General features: G+C 41.1%; 1 protein-coding gene across 3 annotated transcripts in view; it reads left to right on the forward strand.

The window, feature by feature from the left end:
* The first annotated feature begins 8,101 nt into the window (after positions 1-8,101).
* The window catches only part of SLC38A9 (solute carrier family 38 member 9), a 41,771-nt gene continuing 26,862 nt past the window's right edge, over positions 8,102-23,010 (forward strand). For 2 of the 3 annotated variants that reach the window (XM_086479480.1, XM_086479481.1), the window contains exons 1-6: positions 16,881-16,952; positions 17,532-17,653; positions 17,797-17,860; positions 17,976-18,069; positions 19,042-19,212; positions 22,172-22,231. In XM_086479480.1, the coding sequence (XP_086335606.1) occupies positions 16,896-16,952; positions 17,532-17,653; positions 17,797-17,860; positions 17,976-18,069; positions 19,042-19,212; positions 22,172-22,231 (568 nt within the window). In that variant the 5' untranslated portion in view covers positions 16,881-16,895. Of the gene's footprint in view, positions 8,206-16,819; positions 16,953-17,531; positions 17,654-17,796; positions 17,861-17,975; positions 18,070-19,041; positions 19,213-22,171; positions 22,232-23,010 lie in introns of those variants that run through there. The other variant, XM_009945979.2, reaches the window with a different exon arrangement.

Below are 23,010 nucleotides of genomic sequence, written 5' to 3' on the forward strand. Positions count from 1 at the left end.
ATGGGGGTATCTGCCTTTCATTCAGGTATCTGTTACATGATAGGTTAGGAGTTTCACAAGCAAAAACAGTTTCCTTGCAAAGCTGAGCTGGAAAGGCAAAGAAATATGGGTGCAGAGGAAACAGTCTTACAGCCTTTTCCCATCAGTAGCAATACAGCATGCTGCAGGAGAAAACATCATTTCTTCCTTTGTTCCTGCCTTATCAATGAGATTTTAGTTGTGGGAGAATGCAGTTAGCACTCTCTCTGATCTTCATCTCTGCTGTCACTAGTAGAAGTTAAGAGAGAAGAGACGTGATGCTTGTGGCAGAGAGGACAGAAAACAGGTCCCTGCAGGTGAAAAAAGAGAACTTGCAGAACAGTAGAATGGTGACAAGAAATGGCAGAGGAGCTGGAGAGTCCAGAAGGATTTTTAGAGAAGAATATTGGGTGAGATATGTTGAGGAGAAAATCCCTATTTCTCTTTCATTACCAAATACGTTACAAAGCGAACCCAGTATCTGCACACACATAACTAAACACTCAAACCTGTTTTTAAAACGACAGAGGTTGCAAAGTTGAAGTATTCAAAGGCTGGAGTATTAAACTTAGCTAAGTTTAATGAAGAACAAAATTGATGGGCAATCTTAGTTATCTTAGTATATATGAATGATGATATAGATTAGAAATACTTAGTTATCAGATCATTATTTTTCTCAAGCTGGACAGTTCTTATGAGTAGGGAATGTTTTCTTAGAGCAGCAAAGTGATAGTGTTCAGTTCACTTTTGCTAAGAGTGATCTGCCTTATTTCATAGAATCATAGAATGATTTGGGTTGGAAGGGACCTTAAAGATCATCTGGTTCCAACCCCCTGCTGTAACTCTTCCTCTTAGATGTTTTTTGTGGTGCTTAGTATGAATCACAGCTAAGTTTTACATGAAAGTTTTAATTTCTCTTCACAGTACGTCTATGAGCTGAGGCAAGTATTGGCGTTATCCTTATTCTAAGGATAAGGAATAAAGCACAGGAAAAAAGCCATTAATTTTGAATGTTCAGTTTGAGAGTTTATAGAATCACAGAATGGTTTGGGTTGGAAGGGACCTTAAAGATCACCTTGTTCCAACCCTCCCTGCCATGGGCAGGGACACCTCCCACCAGACCAGGTTGCTCAAAGCCCCATCCAACCTGGCCTTTAGCACTGCCAGGGAGGGGGCAACCACAGCTTCTCTGGGCAACCTCTTCCAGTGTCTCACCACCCTCATAGAAAAGAACTTTTTCCTAATATCTAATCTAAATCTCCCCTCTTTCAGTTTGAAACCATCCTGTCACTACACTCCCTGACCAAGAGTCCCTCCCTGCCTTCCCTCTAGGCCCCCTTTAAGTACTGAAAGGCTGCTAGAAGGTCTCCCCAGAGCCTTCTCTTCTCCAGGCTGAACAACCCCAACTCTCTCAGCCTGTCCTCATAGGGGAGGTGCTCCAGCCCCCCGATCATCTTCGTGGCCCTCCTCTGGACTCGCTCAAGCAGGGCCTTGTCTTTCTTGTGCTGGGGACCCCAGAGCTGAATGTAGTACTGCAGTGGGATCTCACCAGAGCAGAGCAGAGGGGAAGAATCCCCTCCCTCGTCCTGCTGGCCACACTGCTTTTGATGCAGCCCAGGATATGATTGGCTTTCTGGGCTGCAAGCGCACATTGCTGGCTCATATTCAGTTTTTCATCCACCAGCACCCCCAAGTCCTTCTCCGCAGGGCTGCTCTCTATCCACTCATTGCCCAGCCTCTATCTGTGCTGGGGATTGCCCTGACCCAGGTGCAGGCCCTTGCGTTTGTCCTTGTTGAACTTCATGAGGTTTGCACAGGCCCATCTCTGCAGGCTGTCCAGGTCCCTCTGGATGGCATCCCTTCCCTCCAGTGTGTCAGCTGCACCACACAGCTTGGTGTCGTTGGCAGACTTGCTGAGAGTGGGCTCGATCCCACTGTCCATGTCACTGACAAAGATGTTAAACAGCACCGGTCCCAATACCGACCCCTAAGGAACGCCACTCGTCACTGGTCTCCACTTGAACTTCAAGCCGTTGATGATAGCTCTTTTAATGCAACCGTCCAGCCAATTCCTGTTCCACCGAGTGGTCCATCCATCAAATCCATGTCACTCCAGTTTAGAGACAAGGATGTCGTGTGGGACAGTGTTGAATGCTTTGCACAAGTCCAGGTAGATGACATTGGTTGCTCTTCCCTTATCCACAATCGCTGTAACCCCAGTGTAGAAGGCCAGCAAATTTTTCAGGCATGATTTGCCTTTAGTGAAGCCATGTTTGCTGTCACCAATCCCCCCTTATTTGCCATGTGCCCCATCATAGTTTCCAGGAGGACTCTCTCCATGATCTTGCTGGGCACAGAGGTGAGACTGACTGGCCTGTGGTTCCCCAGGTCCTCCTTTTTTCCCTTTTTAAAAATGAGAGTTATGTTTCCCTTTTTCCAGTCAGCGGAAACTTCACTGCACTGCCACGACTTCTCAAATATGATGGATAGTGGCTTAGCCACTTCATCTGCCAGTTCCCTCAGGATCCACAGATGCATCTCATCAGGTCCTGTGGACTTGTGCCCCTTCAGTTTCCTTAGATGGTCTTGAACCCCATCTTCTCCTACAGTGGGCAGTTCTTCATTCTCCTGGTCCCTGCCTTTTCCTTCTGCAACTTGAGTGGTGTGGCTGGAGCATTTGCTGGTGACGACTGAGGCAAAAAAGTCATTGAGTACCTCAGCCTCCTCCATATCCCAGGTAACCAGGGCTCACGTTTCCTTCTAGAGAAGGCCCACATTATCCCTAGTCTTCCTTTTGTTACTTACGTACCTATAGAAGTTTTTCTTGTTGCCCTTGATTTACCTGGCCAGGTTTAGTTCTATAAGGGCCTTGGCTTTCCTGACCTGATCTCTGGCTGCCCAGGCACTTTTTCTGTGTTCCTCACAGGTTACCTGTCCTTGCTTCTACCCTCTGTAGGCTTCCTTTTTTTGTTTGAGTTTGTCCAGTTTATCCATGCAGGCCTCCTGGCGTTTTTGCCTGACTTCCTTTTCATTGGGATGCATCGCTTCTGAGCTTGGGGGTGATCCTTGAATATTGACCAGCTTTCTTGAGCCCCTCTTCCCTCCAGGGCTGTATGCCCTGGTACTCTACCAAGCAGATTCCTGAAGAGGCCAAAGTCTGCTCTCCTGAAGTGCAGGGCACTGAGCTTGCTGTGCGCCCTCCTCACTGCCCTAAGGATCTTGAACTCCACCATCTCATGGTCACTGCAGCCAAGGCTGCCCTTGAGCTTCACATTCCTCACCAGCCCCTCCTTGTTGGTGAGAACAAGGTCCAGCATAGCATCTCCCCTTGTTGACTCCTCTATCATTTGGAGAAGGAAGTTAATCATCACTGTGTTCCAGGAACCTCCTGGTTTGCTTATGCCTTATTGTGAGTTACTTAGTTGCTTTCAAAATATTTAACATCATATAGTGATGCACAGCACAAATGCTTTTTTATTTTGCAGCATTACATGGAGTAGGTTCTAAGCAGAAGGGAAAAAATGGGGAACATACTGTCAGAGGTAGATGGTCCCTCAGGCTGTGGTTTTAGTTAGGCTTCTAGCAGTACTACCTTCTTTCTTCCACAAACCATACCTGTGTCACTTCAACTGGACAGTGAAACTTGGTTTTGCGGAACTACAACCCAGACAACCCCAAACCAGACCCAAAGTCTTCCTCTTTAGAATTACTTTTTTAGCCAGATCCATTCCCCAGTCCTGTTTATTCCACCAAGACAAGAAAAAGACAAATAGCTGTGCCATCACAAATTAGCGGGAGGAAAGACGCTGAGAATGATCAGCGGGGAACAGCAATGGTTTTAACTCGCAGCACTGCTGAAGACAACATACCATGAATTCGTATCACCAACTCCAGGTACACTACAGCTAGCAGGAACCTCTTTCCCACTTGCAGGAAAACTCAGTTTGACAACAAATGAGTCAGGTGTCCTTAAAATAGCCTTCTCCGTTTCTAAGCAGCCATTTATTAATTCCCAGAAATCTATAGTAATTCTCTGAATGCAACAGTGGTCTCACGGAGACTGTAACCACGGCATATCATAAAGCATACAAACTGGATAAGGTTTGTCAAGTAGCTTTGATTTTTGACATGAATTTTTTTTCTTTGACATACCAGTTCTGATTATAGGCTTTTAAGACTATATAGAGAATACTGCATATCATATCACAGGTGTTTAAAAGAAACCTCTAGAGTGAGGTGAACATAGATCAGATACCCAGTATTAAAAAAAAAAATAAAAATAAAAATTAGGTAACTAGGGCACTGGGAAAGTAAGCAGTTGGTAAGAGGTTATTGTAATGGAAACTGTCAGGGACTAAGTTCACAACAAGAGCACGACTGGTTCCATCCCATGTACTAAAAATGTCTCTTGAGAGTGCAGTCCGCCCAAAAAGGGTAGAAATTAGATAAAAGAGAGGTTAATCAAGTTAATTGTTCTTCATTTTGCTCTTCTGCTTACAGTTGTTTATTAAGCTGTACTGGCTTCAGCTGCAGCCTTTATATATATGATAGCTGCATCTATATATAAAGTGTTCAGTTTGCTGGTCATAAGCTTCATCTATCTGTTCTCAGCAATATGCACTTAAAAAATAAACCGTCTTTGCCAAGGCAGCTTTTAAGAAGACCCTAAAGAGTCAGTAAGCAACAACTCTGTAAGCCCTAAATAATGCTGTCAAGCCAAATTCAGTATATGCTATGTTTTGGAAGGATTATTTTCCTTTATGGAATACTGTAAAATGTTCTGTGTTCTTTATTTATAGCCATAGTGCAGAGAAAATCAAACTGGTGATCAATGCTGTCTGCATTTGTCAGACTGAATTGTAAAGCACAAATACATTATTTACAGCAGGTTTTAAGGAAGGGATGTGTTCAAAGCAGTATCTTAGCATTTGATATCTGCTTAATGTGTGCCATCAACCAGGGCTTGTGGAAGGAAGGCATCTCAGTACCACAGTCTTCTGGAAAATTCCAGCTGAAAACAGTTCTGAGTATTTGGGATTTAAATTTATTTTGAATTTTGGTTCAGCCATTAGGAATTGAAATTTTCATCTGCATTTTTAAGGCTAGACACAAAGTGTGATTTAAACTCTTGAGAGGTGCAAAATGCAGAACGAGTGAGGGATCTCTTTTTGAGACCTAGGTGTATTGGTTCAGAAAAAGCATGCAGGATGTTAAGGTGAAAAAGAGAAAAGAATGGAATAGGGGAAGGTAATACCACATTACCAGTCTTCTACCTGAGACCACTGGTGAGGTCTTGGAAAGAAAGGGACTGTAGACTCTGGAGATGACAAAAGTGAAAAATAAAAGTCCATGAAGGCTGCTGTCTTCATGTGTGGTCAGAGGGATGCAGAAAGTGTTTTGTCACGAAAGTGCCAGAGGAGTAGGTGGATGTTTGTAGCAGGGTGTGAAATCTCTGGGGCCTGCGGGTTTTTTTCAGAAGTCTTTAGCTGTGGGAGGAAGTCGATGTGCAGTGGGAGTTAAGATGTTAAGTGAACTTAACAGTGGGAGGGTGCAGGGAATCAGTAGAGAGGAAGGAAGTGACCTAGAGCTAGGAAAAAATAAGGGAAATCAATAGGAAATAAATGAACAAGAGGGGAGCTGTAAACAGGGTTTGGAAAGGGACTGTGAACTAAGAAATCTGTTTGTAAGGAATGCTTAGTAAAGGCGGGTTTGGAAAGTGGTTTTGACAATGTGTAGGAGAGAGAAAAAAAAAGAGAGGAAATTAGCAGGAATTCAAAAGCGGAGCGTCACCAGAGGAGCTGAGAAGAATGAGAGAATGTAGGACATTCAGTTGTGGCCAAAGAACCAGCAGCAATGATGTGGAAGGGAAAGACTTCAGGGTGAAGAATCTGAACTGATGGTCTATGGAAGTAGCAGAGTGGTTAGAGTGGCAGAAGAGAGGAATGAGTAAGTTAAGGTAGGTAAGAGGAGCCCCATGGAAGAGCTCTGGAAAGGGGAGAGGAAAAAAGTTTTAGAGAATGTGACAGCAAAAGTGAAGTGCTAAAGAATGAAGATGCTATCAGGGAATGCAAATAAGGTTCTTAAGATTGCATGGGCTATTATCACTGATAGCTTATTGTGTCCTTTTAAAGAGCTAAAATGAACAAGAGAAAAATCACACCTTTAAACTCAAAATCATGCCTTTAAATTTAGTAACTTCATTCAAATCTACAGATGCTGAAACTAGGAGGAAACTGGCAGTGCTGCCAGATGAAATGGCTTCACTCATGCACTGTCCCCTCCTTTGCACAAGCATGCTAATGGGTGCAGCCAGTCAACTAGCCCCAAGCTCGACACTGATTTGAATTTAAAGGAAGGGAACGAATGGTTAATTTTCATCTGGATCAGTCGTGCTGGTCCCATTTAGTGTGGGATCGCATAAATGGCCTTGAGCTGTCAAGGGCAGGACTAGTGCTTTCAGTAGCATTTCCATGAAGTGGAGCCTCCAGTGGTCCCCTCCCCTTGAGAGCAGAGAGCCTTTACCTGTGCTCAGCACACTGGCGGCAGGGAGGGAGAGGGGGAGCGGATGCCTTTTCTCTAAAATGCTCTTCCTCAGCAGGTTGAGCCAGCCTTAGTCACTGCTTCTGCAGTCCCTGCCACACACTCTTTCAGTGTTTTCCTACTCCTTTAGCAATTATTGGAACCCCAGGGAATCAGCGTGGTTGAAAATGGCTCACTTTCCTTCCTTTTTCATCCTCTCCTTCAGATTGTTTGATTTTTTTTGTTGTTTGTTTTGGGTTTTTGTTTGTTTGTTTGTTTGTTTGTTTTCCTGAGGCATTAGCAGGATGAGCTAATGGAAGAGGATTGGCAACGTGCAGCTAGGAAGCGATAGAGCCATGTCAGTGCTTAACTTAGGTTGATGTAGTTTCTGGGATTGGGCCTTTACAGTGTATTGCCATGAGGATGCAGAAGGATGATCCACACCTCGTTTTTTCTATCTTATCTTCATCGCCACTCCAGGTGTCAAATATCCAGCGCCATCCTTCCTTATCTTGTACCAGCTCTGGTTCTCATCTGTCTTTCCTCTCTAACATTCTAGAGCATCAGGAAACAGTCCTCCTGAAAGAACTGATACTTCTACTGTTTTTGTTTGAAGAAGGAGTCCTGGCTGAGGAATTCTTCATGAGGTCTCAGGGATGAGAACTGTTAAAGCTATTACATTTGTTCAGCTGCACATAAGATTGCAGCAAGTCCCATGTGAGGACTGCAGTTCAGCCTAAGTAGAATTCCATTAGCTTAAAAGTGATCTGTTCCCCATTGTTTGGTCAGGAGTGCTCTGAATGTGTATAATATGTTATTATTAATGCATTATTAAACCATTCATGGCCTTTAGTTCAAAGAGCCTGGGCATGATAGACTGCAGTAATCCGGTCTTTATTCTGGAAAACTGCATATGTGTCTGCTGCAAAGTTTGAAGTAATTAAGTGAAACAAGAGTCTGTAATAACTGATAAATTTTTTCTCAGCTGTTACAAATTGGAAATACAGCTCCCTTAAAAGTCACACTTGTCTTACAGTGGAGCAGTAAGAAAAGGAGTCCCATGCTTTGAAAGCAGGAGGTGAAGACCTACATATGAATATACTTAACATTAATTTGCACGTGATGGATGTGATTCTTAGCTGTGGTAGCTCAAAGGAAGTTCAGGTTCTGAGCCTCCCTTTTTACAAACTTGTCTCAGTCCCAATATAAGCAACAGCATCCATCGAATTCCATTAATTTATATTGACTGTTGTGGTGCTAAAAGATTTGGAGCACAATTGTACATTGACCACTTCACTTAAGTGGATACTGTGTTGTAAAAAATACTGTCCCTGCTGCACTTGCCCCATGATGTTTGCGTTATGGAATGAGAATTCTTGAGTAGTGTATTGGAGTCACTTTGCTGGTGGTTTTCCCCCCAGGAGCTTCTGAAGCTGTGGGACTCTGCCAATGTTAAATTCATAGCAGGGACACAGTTGTACTTAACTGCAGATGTCTTGTTTCCTTTTTTTTTAGGTCCGAATAACTGACAGAATCTAGAAGAAGGAGGCACATTCACCAGATTATGGAAGAGGATACCAAACCTCTCATGGTTCCTGTGGGAGGCGATGAAAGCAATTATGGAATCATGAATATACAGTTCAATCCGGAAGATTTTAAGTGCAAAAGGTACAAGGAAGGCTGAACCTACAGAATGGTTATATAGCGATGAGTTGTTCAATCTTTGCTTTTAGCAACAGAATCCTACAGAGACAGAAGACTAACGTTTGAAAACGAGGATCTGAGCACAAACAGTTCCTACTTTGTCTCTATATGGTATTGTTTCCAAGTACAGGTGAAGAGATATTCATATTGTGTTTTGCTTATAAGGATAAGACTTTTATATCGACATCACTTCAGAGAGAGTGCTACAATAAGAACTTGGCATGTGGCTTTTCAAATGTTCTTCAAACGCTAAATAGTGTGTGTGTATACTGAAGCATGATGGGTTTATTTACCGCAACAGACTGAAATGTTGAGACTATGCAAGAAAGATTGCCAGATGGTGTAGATAAATGGCTGTCAGTATGTGTAAGTGGCTCTGTATGCATTCCGCAGGTGATGCCGGAAAAATACATTATTTGCTGGTGCCAAGGGAATTGAGTGACCTCTACTGCTTTTAAGAAAAAAACTAGTATTTTTTGAGATTGAGCAAGTATGAAAAATTTGGCAGCCCAGCCTTTTTGCTATGCCTGCAAAAATTACATGTATCTAGCTAAGTGGTTATTTTGCACATTTTCTCTGTATAGCTCTCTTTTCACCAAAGGAGGCCAGAGTGGGAGACTTCCTCTGCTGTTGCAGTTAAGATTTCTATGAGCTGGTTCTGGAACGAAAACTGAGAGTGGAGTGGGAACTAACCTTCTGATGCTAGCTGGAGGCACCAGCTCTGCTTTTTTAGACGAAGGAATAGACGAGTCTTACGTCTTGGACCCCGTTTAATATTAGCTCTTTCTGTCCTTTGCATCCAGCATCGTTTCAGTTGAGCAGTTTTCCTGAAGGAGCTGAAGATGGCGCTGTTGTACACAAAAGCCACTTCTTGGGGCCCACTTCCCCCCTCAAAAAAAAGAGTTCGTGACAGTAGTGTTTTGCTGCTGTCTCAAGCTGCAGCTTTGGAAAGCCGTGAGAGCCTCCTTACGCGTTAGCCGGGGCTGAACAATCTCTCTTTTCTCTGTGAGCAAAGGAAGGAGGATAAGGGTCAGAGTGAGCACAGGGGAACAAATGGAGCACAGGCATAGGAGCGTACAGAATTGTCTATTTAAAGGGTAGGAAACAGTAAAGTACTTTCAGGTGGGAAAAGGAAGTGTGTGAAACAAATTCTTGCTTTATGTTTTTTCAGAGGAGTGTCTGAGCCCCTCATGGCCCTCTCAGCATAAGAAGACTGCTAATTTATATGGCTTTTGGGAGCTCCTTGTGTTGGGGGAAGTGTGTGTTCTGTTTGAGGAGCAATGGGTTTCAGGTGGTGTGGTGATGCAGTAGCAAGAAGAAAAGTTTACACCTTTGTGGTATATCGAAATGCCAAGATCCACTTTCAAGAGTGAGGTTAGGTATTGTTTCCTCATTGTGTTGTTTTTTTTCTTATGACTTCTTAAGTTTCATAAAAGGTCATAGCATGTGGCATTTGGTTCCCTCCCCAGAAGCAGAAGCATGTCCTTGGATTGTGTTTCCACCTCCACAACCTCCAGCTTTGCAGATTCGTCCAATTTGTCCGTCTTGCTCCTCCCTTGAGTTTTTTGTCCCATTTTCTACCACTTAGTGTTTTGCCCTCCAAGCATGCAGAGGCACAAAGATGAAAGGCATCAGCCCTGGGATGTCAGGAAGGCCTGGAAATCATAGTGTGGACAAACAAGGTGGAACTCCATTGCTGCGTGTTAGAAGAGGCAGCTGCAGTCTTTAGAAGAAAAAATGAGGAAGAGCAGGCCATCAGGGTCTGCGTGGTCAGACCAGCTGGAGGTTTGAAGGGCTTCTTCATTAGAGCTTTAAGGAGTAGCAGCTCGGGGGGAGGAGGTTTATCATTTGTAAAATAACAAACAGTGTAAGTGCAATAGTAAGCTTAGTTTGCTCCTTTTTTTTAACTTACTATTCAGAAACCTGATCAGACTTTGGTGGGTGGGCATTTTGCTTTGACTGAGATAGGTGTTGAAGTGTTTTGTGTAATTTGCTTGTAATCACTGTTTGTCTTTTTTACTGCTGTTCTGTTCTTTTGTGTGGGTTTGAGATTTGATGGCGTTTACATAGTTTTTTGGTTTTCTTAACAGCTTGGAGGCTTTGGGATTTTTGAAAGGCATGCTTTTCAGTGTTTACATAAGAACAATAAGCAAATTGTTTTTTAGAGTTGTAAATTATCTTGTCTAGTATTCTTTTGCCAGTTTGGGGGAAATATAAAGCCACTTTTCATCCTTTCAAAAAGGATGTTACTATTCTTTGCAATGACACGGATTACTCACACATTATTAGGTGTGTTTTGCCCATTTTGTAGGTCCTTTTAAAAACTAGAGTGTCATTGCTGCATGGCTTATTGATGATTACTGTATGCAAGAGTGCAAGAGAGGGAGGTTTTTTTTTCTGCTGACTGCTGTTTAAGTCTATTGTCAACAAATACTGCAGTTGTCTTCAGGAATACTTAAACCTTCAAAGAAATGAATGATGTTTTGTGTTTCTTGCTTTGCGTATGAAAAAAGTTGACAGTGCCCCCTGCTAAAGGGAGATCAAGCTGTCTTCCTTTTTTTATTCTTTTTGAAGCCCCAAAGTGTTCTCACACAATGTAGGAGAGATCAGTAGGTGAAATTAAACAGTGTCTGTAGATGGCAGTGAGAGAAGCCTTTTTAATGCAAAAGTAGTTGGTTCCCTTTTATTTTCAAAATTCTTTTAACTTACAAAAAGGTAGACAATGATCTGGACTAACCTGTGCTAAACTACTGTTTCTGCATTCATTATGCTTCCACATCCATGTGGTCTTTTTTTACTCCATTGCCTGCTTTTCAGTTTTCTGTGTGGCTAACAGTTTTGCTAATTCCTAATATTACTACTTCCTATACTGGGAAAAATTAGAACCTTCTTGATTAAGAACATCATACTTTGTAAGAGAAGAGTAGAATATCTTTGCCTTTGACACGGAAGAGGAAACGGTGTTTGAAATGTGATCCGATAAAGCTTGTGATTCTTTATTTGTAAAAATGTATATCCTGTGAGCAACAGAGGTGGCTTAGTATTGTGTTTGGAAAGGTTATTTTGGTTCTGCATCCAGAATTTTCAGATACTTGTGTGGTCATGCTGTAATCATTATAATGACAATGGTGATAGGAATGTGGAAAGAGTTTGAGTAAAAGGTATTGGCAAGAGAATAAAGATATCATAGGATAAACTGTAAGCATACTGTTTACAGTGCTTAAGTAAATTCAGACGACTTATGAAGCAAAAATCAAGTCAGTCATTGAATTCTTTGGAACACGTATCCTTAAGAGAAACACACTAGCATCTGTAATGTTCCTATCCAGGTAAACAGTTCCCGATTAAGAAATAGCAACCTATTAAGTATAATCGTCATTGTCTTATTTTTTTATCCTTACTTTAATTTCTATGGTAGTGAATCAGTTTTACTCCTCAGTTTCTCCTATGCCATATGCATCATTCCTATAATGATTTGGTGACTCAGTAAAACAACAAAGCCAGAGGAATTTACTAGCTGTATTCCTGTATAATAATGTTATCGCATCCCTGAAAAGTTTGATGTGCACTGTCAAAGAAATCTGTGCAATAAGCTAAAGTAGCTCCTTGTCGTGTTTTTGAAGGAGACAAAACTGTTAAGCATCCTGTAAAGAAGGTTTTTTCATAGTTATTTATTATATTGAGAGCAGCCCTGCAGAGAAGGCCTTGGGGGTGCTGGTGGATGAAAAACTGAATATGAGCCAGCAGTGTGCGCTCACAGCCCAGAAAGCAAATGGCGTGTTGGGCTGCATCAAAAGAAGCATGGCCGGCCAGTCAAGGGAGGTGATTCTGCCCCTCTGCTCTGCTGCAGGGCCCCCAGCATAAGACAGACATGGACCTGCTTGAGCGAGTCCAGAGGAGGGCCATGAAGATGCTCAGGGGGCTGGAGCACCTCCCCTGTGAGGACAGGCTGAGAGAGTTGGGGTTGTTCAGCCTAGAGAAGAGGAGGCTCCGGGGAGACCTTCTCGTGGCCTTCCAGTACTTAAAGGGGGCCTAGAGGGAAGGTGGGGAGGGACTCTTGGTCAGGGAGTGTAGTGATAGGACGAGGGGTAATGGTTTCAAAGTGAAAGAGGGGAGATTTAGATTAGATATTAGGAAGAAATTCTTACCTGTAAGGGTGGTGAGACACTGGCACAGGTTGCCCAGAGAAGCTGTGGCTGCCCCCTCCCTGGCAGTGTTCAAGGCCAGGTTGGATGGGGCTTTGAGCAACCTGGTCTAGTGGAAAGTGTCCCTGCCCATGGCAGGGGGGTTGGAACGAGATGATCTTTAAGGTCCTTTCCAACCCAAACCATTCTATGATTCTATGAAATCATCTGATGTATAGTCATTAGTACCATAATGTAGTGCCAAAAGACACACTGACACAAAAAATTGTATTATGTTGTAACAGCTCAATACTCAGAACGCCACTTTTGATCGGATGTCCAGAACAAGTTGTTTGCTGTTTAAAAATATTCAGCAAAGGTACTTGGAAAACAATATTATTAGTTAAAAACTTCTTGAGGTAGGTATTCGTCATACTGCTTCATTGCTCTGCAAGATGTAGTATATTGCTGAAAATATCCAGAAAAAAGATGCAGCACCCGTATGGATGCAAGACTATATGTAGCTTGCCAAACAATTTTTCCTATTGTGCTGTTCCCCTTAACCGTCCAAATTCAGCACTTGAACTTTGCCTAGCAGAATACTTTGAAACAACTTCAACATGACTGTGTCTTTTTATTTTCTCTGCAAAAGTTGCTACCAAAGTTCATAATGTGGGGAAGTTTGGACAGAAGCCTTCTTCCCTCTTTTCCGGGAGCAGTACTGGGATTCTTATTAACTGACCCTTTGTGTGAGTGAGAGATAACTAGTAGATACTGTAGCTGCAGGTTTTCTGGGAATGGTTTCTGAAGTACATGTTCAGGTTATAGTATGCGAGGTGTGGACCTCCTGCATGAGATCCTGCATCTTGTCCATACTCTTTGTGCTGTGGAAAACAGCTGTGTTTTACTGGTGTCTTTGCCTTGGTACAAAGAGCATTGGTTTTCAGGCTAGCTATTGAAATATGAATTGTAATTGTGTTTTTTAGTATGGATATAATAAATTCATTGGACACTATAGTCAATCTCAATGCATGGAAATTGTCTGCACTGTTTTGCATTAATAGTCACACCCTCCAGTCATGTAACCTCTCCCATTTCTCCAGATCACATTGTCCCACATTCTTTTCATAATCATTTTGCCACGTGAGAGGTACAATGTGATAACCTGTATAAATCAGAAAGTTTTCTAGGAGTCTGTTGCAGCTGCTGATGCTTGCATGTGCAGAGTGCTTGTCTGCTAGGCTTAAGATATTTAAAGAGAGTTTTCTGAAATACATCGAAGATTATATCCTGCCTGCTTTAGGCTTTGAAAATCTCAGTCTTTGAGAACTTCTTTGAGAGTTGCCCTAGTACCAGTCTTTGATCTGGGTGTAGCTGGGGGCTGGGAAATTACCTTGATCCTAGACAGAGTGCTACCCTCTCCTAGTGGAGATCAGGGAGGAAGATTGCATCCCAGCCTGCCTGCACAGCTTCCAAGTCAGACTGATGTTTTCAAAGAGATCTCTTAACAACCATAAAACTGATGGATGGACAGTCTATTTTAACATAGTCACTTGCTCAGTAGGACTCGAGGTGCAGTGGTACGCTGAGAAACAGCAAGTTAATTGCTGCTTTAGATCGTTTTCAATCTCAACAGATGCACACCAGAAGGGATCAAAAGGGGATGTAGCCTAAATGCTGCGAGCATTAAACATGTGCACTCCTCCAGGCAGGAAGCAACAGCAACACATACATAGAATTTCTTTGGGGTTCTTAAATATTTTTTTTTTCCTCACCCATAGATTAGATTCTGGATCATACCCTTCTGTTTTGTGCTGGCCCATAAATTGCTTGTTAAATCCAAACTCTGTTCATAATACTGAAGAAAATGAAAAAGATTTTCTTACCTACAGACAGATACATGTTCGCTACATGTGAAATTTTTTCTTGATATTTGTTTGATCGTTGGCTAACAACACAGCTTTCCCCATAAAACAGGATATTGTATTAATGTTTTCTGTTATCTTACTTTAAAAAAACAACCATGGTTTTAAAAAAAAGTCTCTCACTGTCTTCCAGTCTGGAAGAATTTTCTTTAATATCCATGTCAGCAGTTGTTGAGCACCATTTTGAATGAAATCTTTGCAACAGATCTGCTCGCTTTGAAGCGAAATGTAGACTTCATCTCAGTGTAATTTTTCCACAGTAGCAATGGAAGTTTATGGGGGTGTACTAATGATATTAATTGAAGATGGAGAAGGAGGTAGTCCTCATGAAGCTCTTCACACGGTGCAGCTGCCGTGTGGTTAGCAAAACTCCTACTTTTTATGTTCTAAAGATGATGTATGTCAGTGATCTGAAAACAGCCGTGAGCTGACTAGGGATGGGGAGGCATTTAAAGATACTACATTTCCTGTTTTCATAAGTACAATCTTTATTTTAGAGGTCTTCTAATGAAATATTTCTTAGGAGTGTCCAATGATTGGATCAGCCCAATAAATTTTAAGCTAAAACAAGTGAAGTCTTCTGGAGCTGACAGTCCATAAGTATTTTTGTATGTGACATACCTATAGAATTAGTTTGCCCTGTGTGCCTCTGACTTGAGTAATAAAGCTATTGCTTAAAATTTATTCCACTTTAATTGTGGTATCTCTCTTAATTGTTTATAAGAACACTACAAAGGTCCACATGCAAAATGGGGATTTTGCCCTTCATGTCATAGTCAATTGAGAATGTTTTAAAAATCAAAAGTGTGTCCATTTTCAGTAAGGCGGAAATAGCTTAGCAAATCTAAGCTATTTTTTCCATGATGAAGGAATGTGCAAGAATTAATGAAGTCTAAGATGAAGGAAAGAATGAATTTGTGGAGAAGGAAGTTATTTTTCTGTTTTCCACTTTTGTCAGTCAGTTTTTATTAGTCCCATAAATACTCTTACCTGTTGTGTCCCCTTAAGCACACAAGAATAAGGACCGACTTTCATCTCTTCCAAAGATACAACAACCAGCTTCAGAGCTGTATTCTTTTTCTTCCTTCCAGATAAAAGGTGATGCCTTGGTGCAAATGCTTAATGATTCACTCGGAAAGAGAATAGGACCTTTGTCATGGTATTGAGAGCTGGGGCAGGAGGGATTGACCGAGTTCCTTTGTAGTCTGAGCCAGAAACAGATATTGAAAAACAATCACCTCAAATAGGCTTTGCTTATATTACAGGAAAAATGGCATGGGTTTATTGCTGACCTAATTTTTGTGATCTGTACTTTTGTTGGTTCTGATTTTGGGGTGGTTATTGTTTCTGTGTGATTTAGACATCAACCTGGAAGAAGATCATATAGGTGTTGAGATTGCTTTAGAAATTAAAAGGTGAAAGGAAAAAAAACCCAAAAAAACTCTGTATCAAGACTTACAGGTCACCAGTATGCCCTCTCTTGTTTGAGAAATTAGCCTGTCAGTGCTAGGGAATGAATGTCGCATTTAGGCAATAGCATAGCATGCCTATATGGAAGTAAATTATACTTGATTAAAAAAAAAAATGCAATAGCTTGATTAGGTTGTATATCTCTGATAGTGTCTCTTGCCTGAAGATTTATGTTGTGTTGTAACTTTAGGAGCAGCTTTCATTCTGCTTGCTTCGTACCTGCATGTGTGCAGAGAAAGCAAGGGGTGAGTGGTGTGGCTGCTTTCTCCTTTAGTGACTGTGACTGCGCCTGCAGTCTTAACTCAGCCAAGAAAGAGGGAAGGGTGACCACCTGTGTTTTGTACATCTCTGTATGAGAGATGTAGGACTCCTGTTGCTGACAGTCCTGTTCTCCATGATTATACTAGTTAAATCTGAAGGGAAGTTGTGAAGTAGTTCAGAACTGCAAATGGACATCTGTTATTCTGTGTTCTGTGTACAAATTCCATTCTTGGTTGTGTTGGCTTATAATTAGTATGAGCACATGCAATTCCTTCCGCATTAAGCACAATTTCATACAGTGTTTTTGGCTAGATTAGTAGTTACTACCTTTTCATAGGTAGTCCTCATTACCACCACTCATTCCTCTCTTTTTCTTTCTCTTCTTTCTGGTTCTGCGTTCTCACGCTTTCTATTTCTACCTCTGTTTCGTCATCACTGGTTCTGGCAACACTGGTTATAAGCAGTAATAAGCTTGGCCAAGCTTATTAACATGTAGTTCTCGTGTGACTCATTGTTGAGAACTAATAGACTGGATATTAGGTCTGAATTTTGATGTTAGGTTGCCCCACAGAATCTGGGCAAAAGGCCATTTTAATATGGGTGATATGAATACATGGTTCTTTCATGGATGGCAGGTTCCCTCATGGCAGTGATATTTTTGCATTTGCTTTGTGTCAGTGAATGACAGACTCATCGTGAGTGATGCTGAACTGTTCTCTGAGTTGTATGTTAGCTCTTGTGTTCTAGGGTTTTAAGGGGTTTCCTTTTTTTTTTCTTTTTTTTTTCCCCTTCTTTTAGACCATTCCATGTGGAGCCTACAAACATAGTCGGTGTGAACGATGACATGCAAAGAATCACTGATGAAGCTTCAGCAATGAATAAGCGGATTCATTACTATAGCAGGCTCACGTCTCCTGCAGACAGGGCGTTGGTAAGGCAAAGACAGTGCCAGATTAAGTGAGTGGTCTCTGGCATGTTGTGTCTTCCACAGCCTAGGTTTATAAAAGAAGCACAAATAAAGGTGGGGGGAGGATCATTCTGCAACTTGCTTTGAAGTTAATAACTAGTAGCTGAGTGCCCTAATAAGGTCTTGTGTTATCACAAATTGTGATTGACTTCTTGTGCAATGCCTTCACCACCCAAAGAAAACATACAAACAGCTTGAATTTCTAACAGTGGTCCAGGCTGCCCGGATGTGTGTGCTTGTTTCTCCTATCTTAAGAGGATTTAAGCAGTGGTCAGCTGCTGTGATTGAACTAGCATGATCTGTGCGTAGTATGTTACAGACATTTTGAAAAAGAAAAATTTATTTTTCTGCTGTCTAGCCAAAAATCCTATCAACTTTTTTTCATGGCGAGAAAATTAATGTAGTCTGACCTTTTTTTTTGTTTTTTTTAAATGCACTTTTCATGGAAAGATTTTGGGATTTACCGCAGTTGGCTTCCTGTATGTGGCACAATAGTTCCTTCAGTGTTACTAATAATAGTCTTGTTTTTTGTCCATTTGTTAGATTGCTCCTGATCATGTACTTCCCGCTCCTGATGAAATCTACGTCTACAGTCCGTTAGGAACCGCTTTTAAAGTTGACAGTTGCACAGATGGCTATGGTAAAAACTCCAGTATAGTGACAATGTATGTTAAGCACCTTGCCATGTATTAGCCAGAAAATGCATTATTATTGAATGTTCTGTGTTGTATGAATACCTATTGTAGCTAAGAAGATAGTATGAAGTGAGAGTGCTTCTTAAATTTTTCACTGGCTTTTTTCTTCCTAGATTTATGATATGGAATACAATGATGGGTACGTCTATATTGAGTATACCGTGGGGAATAAAACAGGTAAAACTATGAAAAATACATGCATATGAAAATGGTTTTGGCAACATGGCTTGCCCTTCATTTTTCTGTAGTGTTATTGATAAAGAAAGTAAACTGTATTTCTCCCTCTTAACAGGCAGGGTTTACTTTTGGAATCATTCTCATCTTACTGATGGGCATTTTGACTCTTTATTGCTGCTACAGAGTTGTGAAATCACGGAAAACAATACGTAAGAAATACAAAGCTTCATAACGCAACTATTTCCATTAAGTGTGAAATACAAAGATCTGATAGCTTCTTAGTTTGTATCTTTACTAAATGTTAGACTTGACCTGCAAACAGAACTGTTCATTTGAGTGTCTCCCTGCTTTTGTAGTCTGGATCTAAGCTCTGTAAGCTAAGTGCCCGCTTCCCATCACTAGATTATCCTTCAGTTCCTGGAGACTCAAGTATTATAGCCAAACCCAAACTCTTAGCAAGCAAGTTTTCAGATGTTTACCTACTATGCATTTGGGGACTTAAAGAGTTAGAGTCTTCCCTTCTTTCCCATAAGCACTGTCCAGTTCTCTGCATGTATTTCTGATTGTGTTCTGCAGTAGAACAGCATGGGCTATAGCTGCATCCACTTGTGTTGTATGCCCATACTACCCTAATATTTGTATATATTCTGTGTTGGAAGCAGTTTATGGACAGTTGCCTCACTGGCAGGGGTTATACTTACAATGTACTTTTATTGTTCAAAACTCATCTTGCAGCTTTTGTAGTTGGTGCTTTTATGCATAAACTAACCCCTCATCTGCTCAAATAAAAGCAGTTAAGACCTCCAGTTCGTGACAGGTCATTTCAGGGTGTTGCTGAGGACTAGTTCCTGGTCTGGCCTACTTTGCCAGAACTCCTGTAAAAGGCTTTAACTGCGACTACACGGCTGCATTTTTGCCACTGTGTCTTATTCCAGTGCTTCTGGAAGTACTCAAAGTAGTAGTATGGCCACAATAGGAGCCTCTACTTCTTCAGGCTCCTTCAGTCAAACACTAATGAGCGTTATACTTTAAAGTTAACAGCAATCTTTTTAGCCCTTGGAAGCACTGTGAATTTGTGTCAGAATATTGTGAAACAAGAATGCATCCTGTCATGAAGAGTTCTACTGACGCTGATATAACATTTTGTTGAGATATGTTTCTGGTTTTTGTGTCTTCTTCAGCTTTAATAGATACCTCAAACTGGGAATTCCCAGACGTTTGCAAGTATTACTTTGGATCCTTTGGTCAATGGTCAAGCCTTTTATTTTCTATGGTATCACTTGTTGGAGCCATGGTTGTTTATTGGGTGCTTATGTCCAACTTTCTATTCAACACGGGAAAGTTTATATACAGTAAGTATACATTTTGGTTAACTTTTACAGCTGTCTTGTGGAAGGACCAAGACTTTGCTTTATACTGAAAAAGGATTGTCCATTTTACTGTTTTTTCTGTTACTTTGTGTGAAAAGTCAAGTGAGAATAAGTAACTGTGTGTGGAGTTCTGGCTACCATGATGTATATTTTCAAAGCCGGTTTCTCAGTCTCTCTCTTAAAGTGTAGTTTTAATGAAAGACAAAGTACCAATTATCTGATTTGCATCTCAGTAATGAGGCTTCTTGGTCTAGTTTAAACAACCCAAACCTGGTTGCTTGTTTCCACTTTGTGTTTTCACTCCCCCCTTGTTTGCCTGGGTGTAACTGTTTGGACAGGCATATAAACATGATAGGTCGTTGAAATTATCAATGTTAATGAAATGATCAAGGTTAATTAAAAACAAAATACAGTTTCATTCTAGATTTTGGCAAACACACTCAAAGTGCTGCCGTATGTAAAGTTTCTGCAAGTGTCCCTGAAGGAACAATGAAAGCACAGTGAAAGAACGATTCTTAAACTGGCATTGTTACAAAAGAAAACATATTGGTTGTTTACACCCTTGTACGTGCAGAGACACACAAGCTTTTGTGGATACAATTAGTTAGGTATGTAGAGCTGTGGGAATAAATGATGGAATTGAGGGCTTTGAAAATCCAACTCATAGTATTGAATAGCACAACCAAGATTTAAGAGTTTCTGTTTTGAAGGTAATTAACAAATCTCTGAGTCAAATAACAGCACAGACACTTATACCTCTTAAACCATGTTTAGTTATGGTTCCCACCATCCCTGAAGGATATCCTTTTTTGGTTAATGACTGGTATATTTTACAGCTGACACAATTCATATTGTTACGGTCATTTAATTTTAGACTGTTTTTTTTTTTTTTAGTAAGTTTAGGACTTTAATCCTAAATTATTCTAAATCAAATAACTCTGATTCTAATAAGCAAACTTCAGAATGATCAAACCAGTTCCTTTTCTAGGAAAGAAGTCCTGCTTTTCCCTGCCATTGGAGTGTTATTTTATCACTTACCTATATTTGTTAGGCGTTCTTATTTAGTTGTTTGCTCTGTGATAACTTTACTCATTGGATTATTGTCATAACTTTCATTGTGGTTATTCAATTACTACATTATAGAGTGGGTAATAGGATGTAGGTTTGACACAATGGCATCTTCCAGCCATGTGTTTCTAATGTATTCTAAGCAGGCTACTGTATTCAATTCTAGTATGTTCAGATGACTTTTTTAAAAACCTACACGCACAATTTAGGTGGGAAAAAATTGATTTCCTAAGGAAGGATAGTCTAGAAATCAGTAGTACACAAAGAATGCAAGAGCTGTAAGCCAAGTATGATATCTTGTTGTGGTGGGCTGACTGGTAGGATGCCAGGTGCCCACCCGGGTACTCTGTCACTGCCCTCCTCAGCAGGATGGTGGAGGGGAGGCAATAGATGCAAAAAAACCTCCTGGGTCAAGATAAAGGCAGTTTAATAGAGCAAAGGCAAAGGCCACATGCTGAAGCAAAGGAAAACGGGAGATACATTCTCTACTTCCCATCAGCAGGCGATGTCTAGCCACTTCCTGGGAAATAGGGCCTCAGTACACATAGCGGTTGCTCCAGAGGACAAAAGTAATAATGAATGTCCCCCCGCCTCCTCCTCCTTTCTCTTAGCTTTTATTGCTGAGCAGATGTTGTATGGTATGAAATATCCCTCTGGTCAGTTGGGGTCAGCTGTCCCACCTGTGTCCCCTCCCAACTTCTTGTGTACCCCCAGCCCACTCGCTGGTGGGTTATTGTGAGGAGCAAAAAAAGGCCTTGATGCTGTGTAAGCACTGCTCAGCAATAAGGAAGGCATCCCTGTGTTACCAGCACAGTTTTCAGCACACAGGCAAAACACAGCCCCATACCAGCTACTATTAAGAAAATTAACTCTATCCCAACCAAAGTGAACACGACACTGAACTGATAGCAATAAGTATGAGAAACTCAGTTGCGATTCAGGGTGTCTTAAATCAAAATGAAGAAACAAAAAATAGTTTTCTTCCCACAAGACTTTTGCTTGCTTTATGAGAAACAAGCTGCTGTTAATTGCATTTTGAAAATCTGAGGCCTACTTCCCCAGTTGGTTTTCTGTGTGCATAATACTCCCACATTCAGCAGAAGCAAATTTTAACCAGAGACACTAATTAAATTTCCAAGCTGATGGGCATGTTCTGTGTGTATATGTACATAAATAAAACGAAACTGCTATCTGATACTCACACACTGTGAAGTTGCAGAAAGACGAAAATACCTGGTGTGGCAGAGCAGTAAAGCAGCACGGGAGTGTACTGGAAACAAAATACTACTTGAGGTGACTGTAGACAGTAAGACTTAAACCTTTTCCCAGAGATTCCTTTCTTTAAAATACAACATGAAAAAAGCATCCCACAGTGTCTTTTCTGAAAAAAAGATTTGAAAAATGATTAGCAAAAATAAAGGAAAGGTTTTCCCTATAATACCATCTAGACTAAAGGTGTGGTTGCATGCACTTTTTTTTTTTTTTGGTCCCAAAAAATGTGTCTTGGTTTTCAGATGCCTCTCCTCACTAACCTTCTGTACAACACTGCAGACAGAGGAGCTGGGACAAGCGGAGGTGTGCTGGAGAAACAGGAATGAGCAGCTGGGAGAGCAGACTTGGAAACTTCATAAATGGACAGGGTTGCTAGGAACAAAGTAGTGCAGTGGGAGGCTACTTTAAAACACTTCTAAAAGAAAGTTTTAAAATACCCATTTGGGGTTGGGGGAGCGCAAGCTGCTGTATCGTGCCACTGATTTAATATTCCAAAATATTTCCATACTTAGCTTCCATACTTAGCTTTTGTCAAGTCAACAGATGAAAGTCTAATTGCAGGTTTGGGACATTGGTAATAAGATTTTATTCTTCTTTTCAGACTTTGTTCATGACATTAATGTAACAGATATTATTCCTGGCACGAATGGAAGTGACAAAGGTAAGAAGCACTCACTAGTATTGTGTTTCCTGGTTTTGTTGCGGGGGGGGGTGGGGTGGGGGGGAGTGGTTTAGAGGCAAATCATCATATTTCCATGCCTAACCACATTCCAGTTATAAAGCGTACATTGTAAGTTCTAACTACCTACCTGTTTTTAAAAAAACTGTAATTTTCTATGTGAGATTTGTACTTCTACAAATAACCACACACTTGGAAAGCTTTGTAACTGAAGAAAAAAAGAAAGAAAAAGAAAGAAAGTGGGGGCAGAAATAAGGATTAAAAAGCAAATTACAAGTCTGTGTATGCCCAGATAGATCCTCCTTAAAACCGCGAACGGTAGACCTCTTAACAGTAGTTGCACAATGAAGACTTGCCTTAAGGCATTTTAACTTCTGCACCTTAAAGTTGAGGCACATCAAATCTGTTTACTGTTTAAAAATCTTGACTGGGGCATGTTTGCTCCTCACCACCTCTGCAGCAACATTCTTACTTAAAAAAATGCTGTAAGAACAGTTTTAATGATGCTGACTGTAAAAAGAAACAAGTGTTGCTTGTGTTTTGTGTAGAGTCTGACATTTGCACAACTACGGGAAAAAACTGCAGTCAAGTATGAAGACAAGCCTGTTGGGAGTTCTTAAGTAGGCAGAATAGTGTAGAATGAAGGCAAGAGCTAGGCATTGTCAGCCTCTGATCTTCCTGGCTATGTATAGTAACAACATGCAGTGCTTTGTTATGGAGCAGAAACTTTTCTCTATCCTGGGTGCTTATGGGAACAGGGA

Source organism: Leptosomus discolor, chromosome Z (genome assembly GCF_034619465.1).
Source record: "Leptosomus discolor isolate bLepDis1 chromosome Z, bLepDis1.hap2, whole genome shotgun sequence".
In the NCBI taxonomy this organism is placed as follows: Eukaryota; Metazoa; Chordata; class Aves; order Leptosomiformes; family Leptosomidae; genus Leptosomus; species Leptosomus discolor.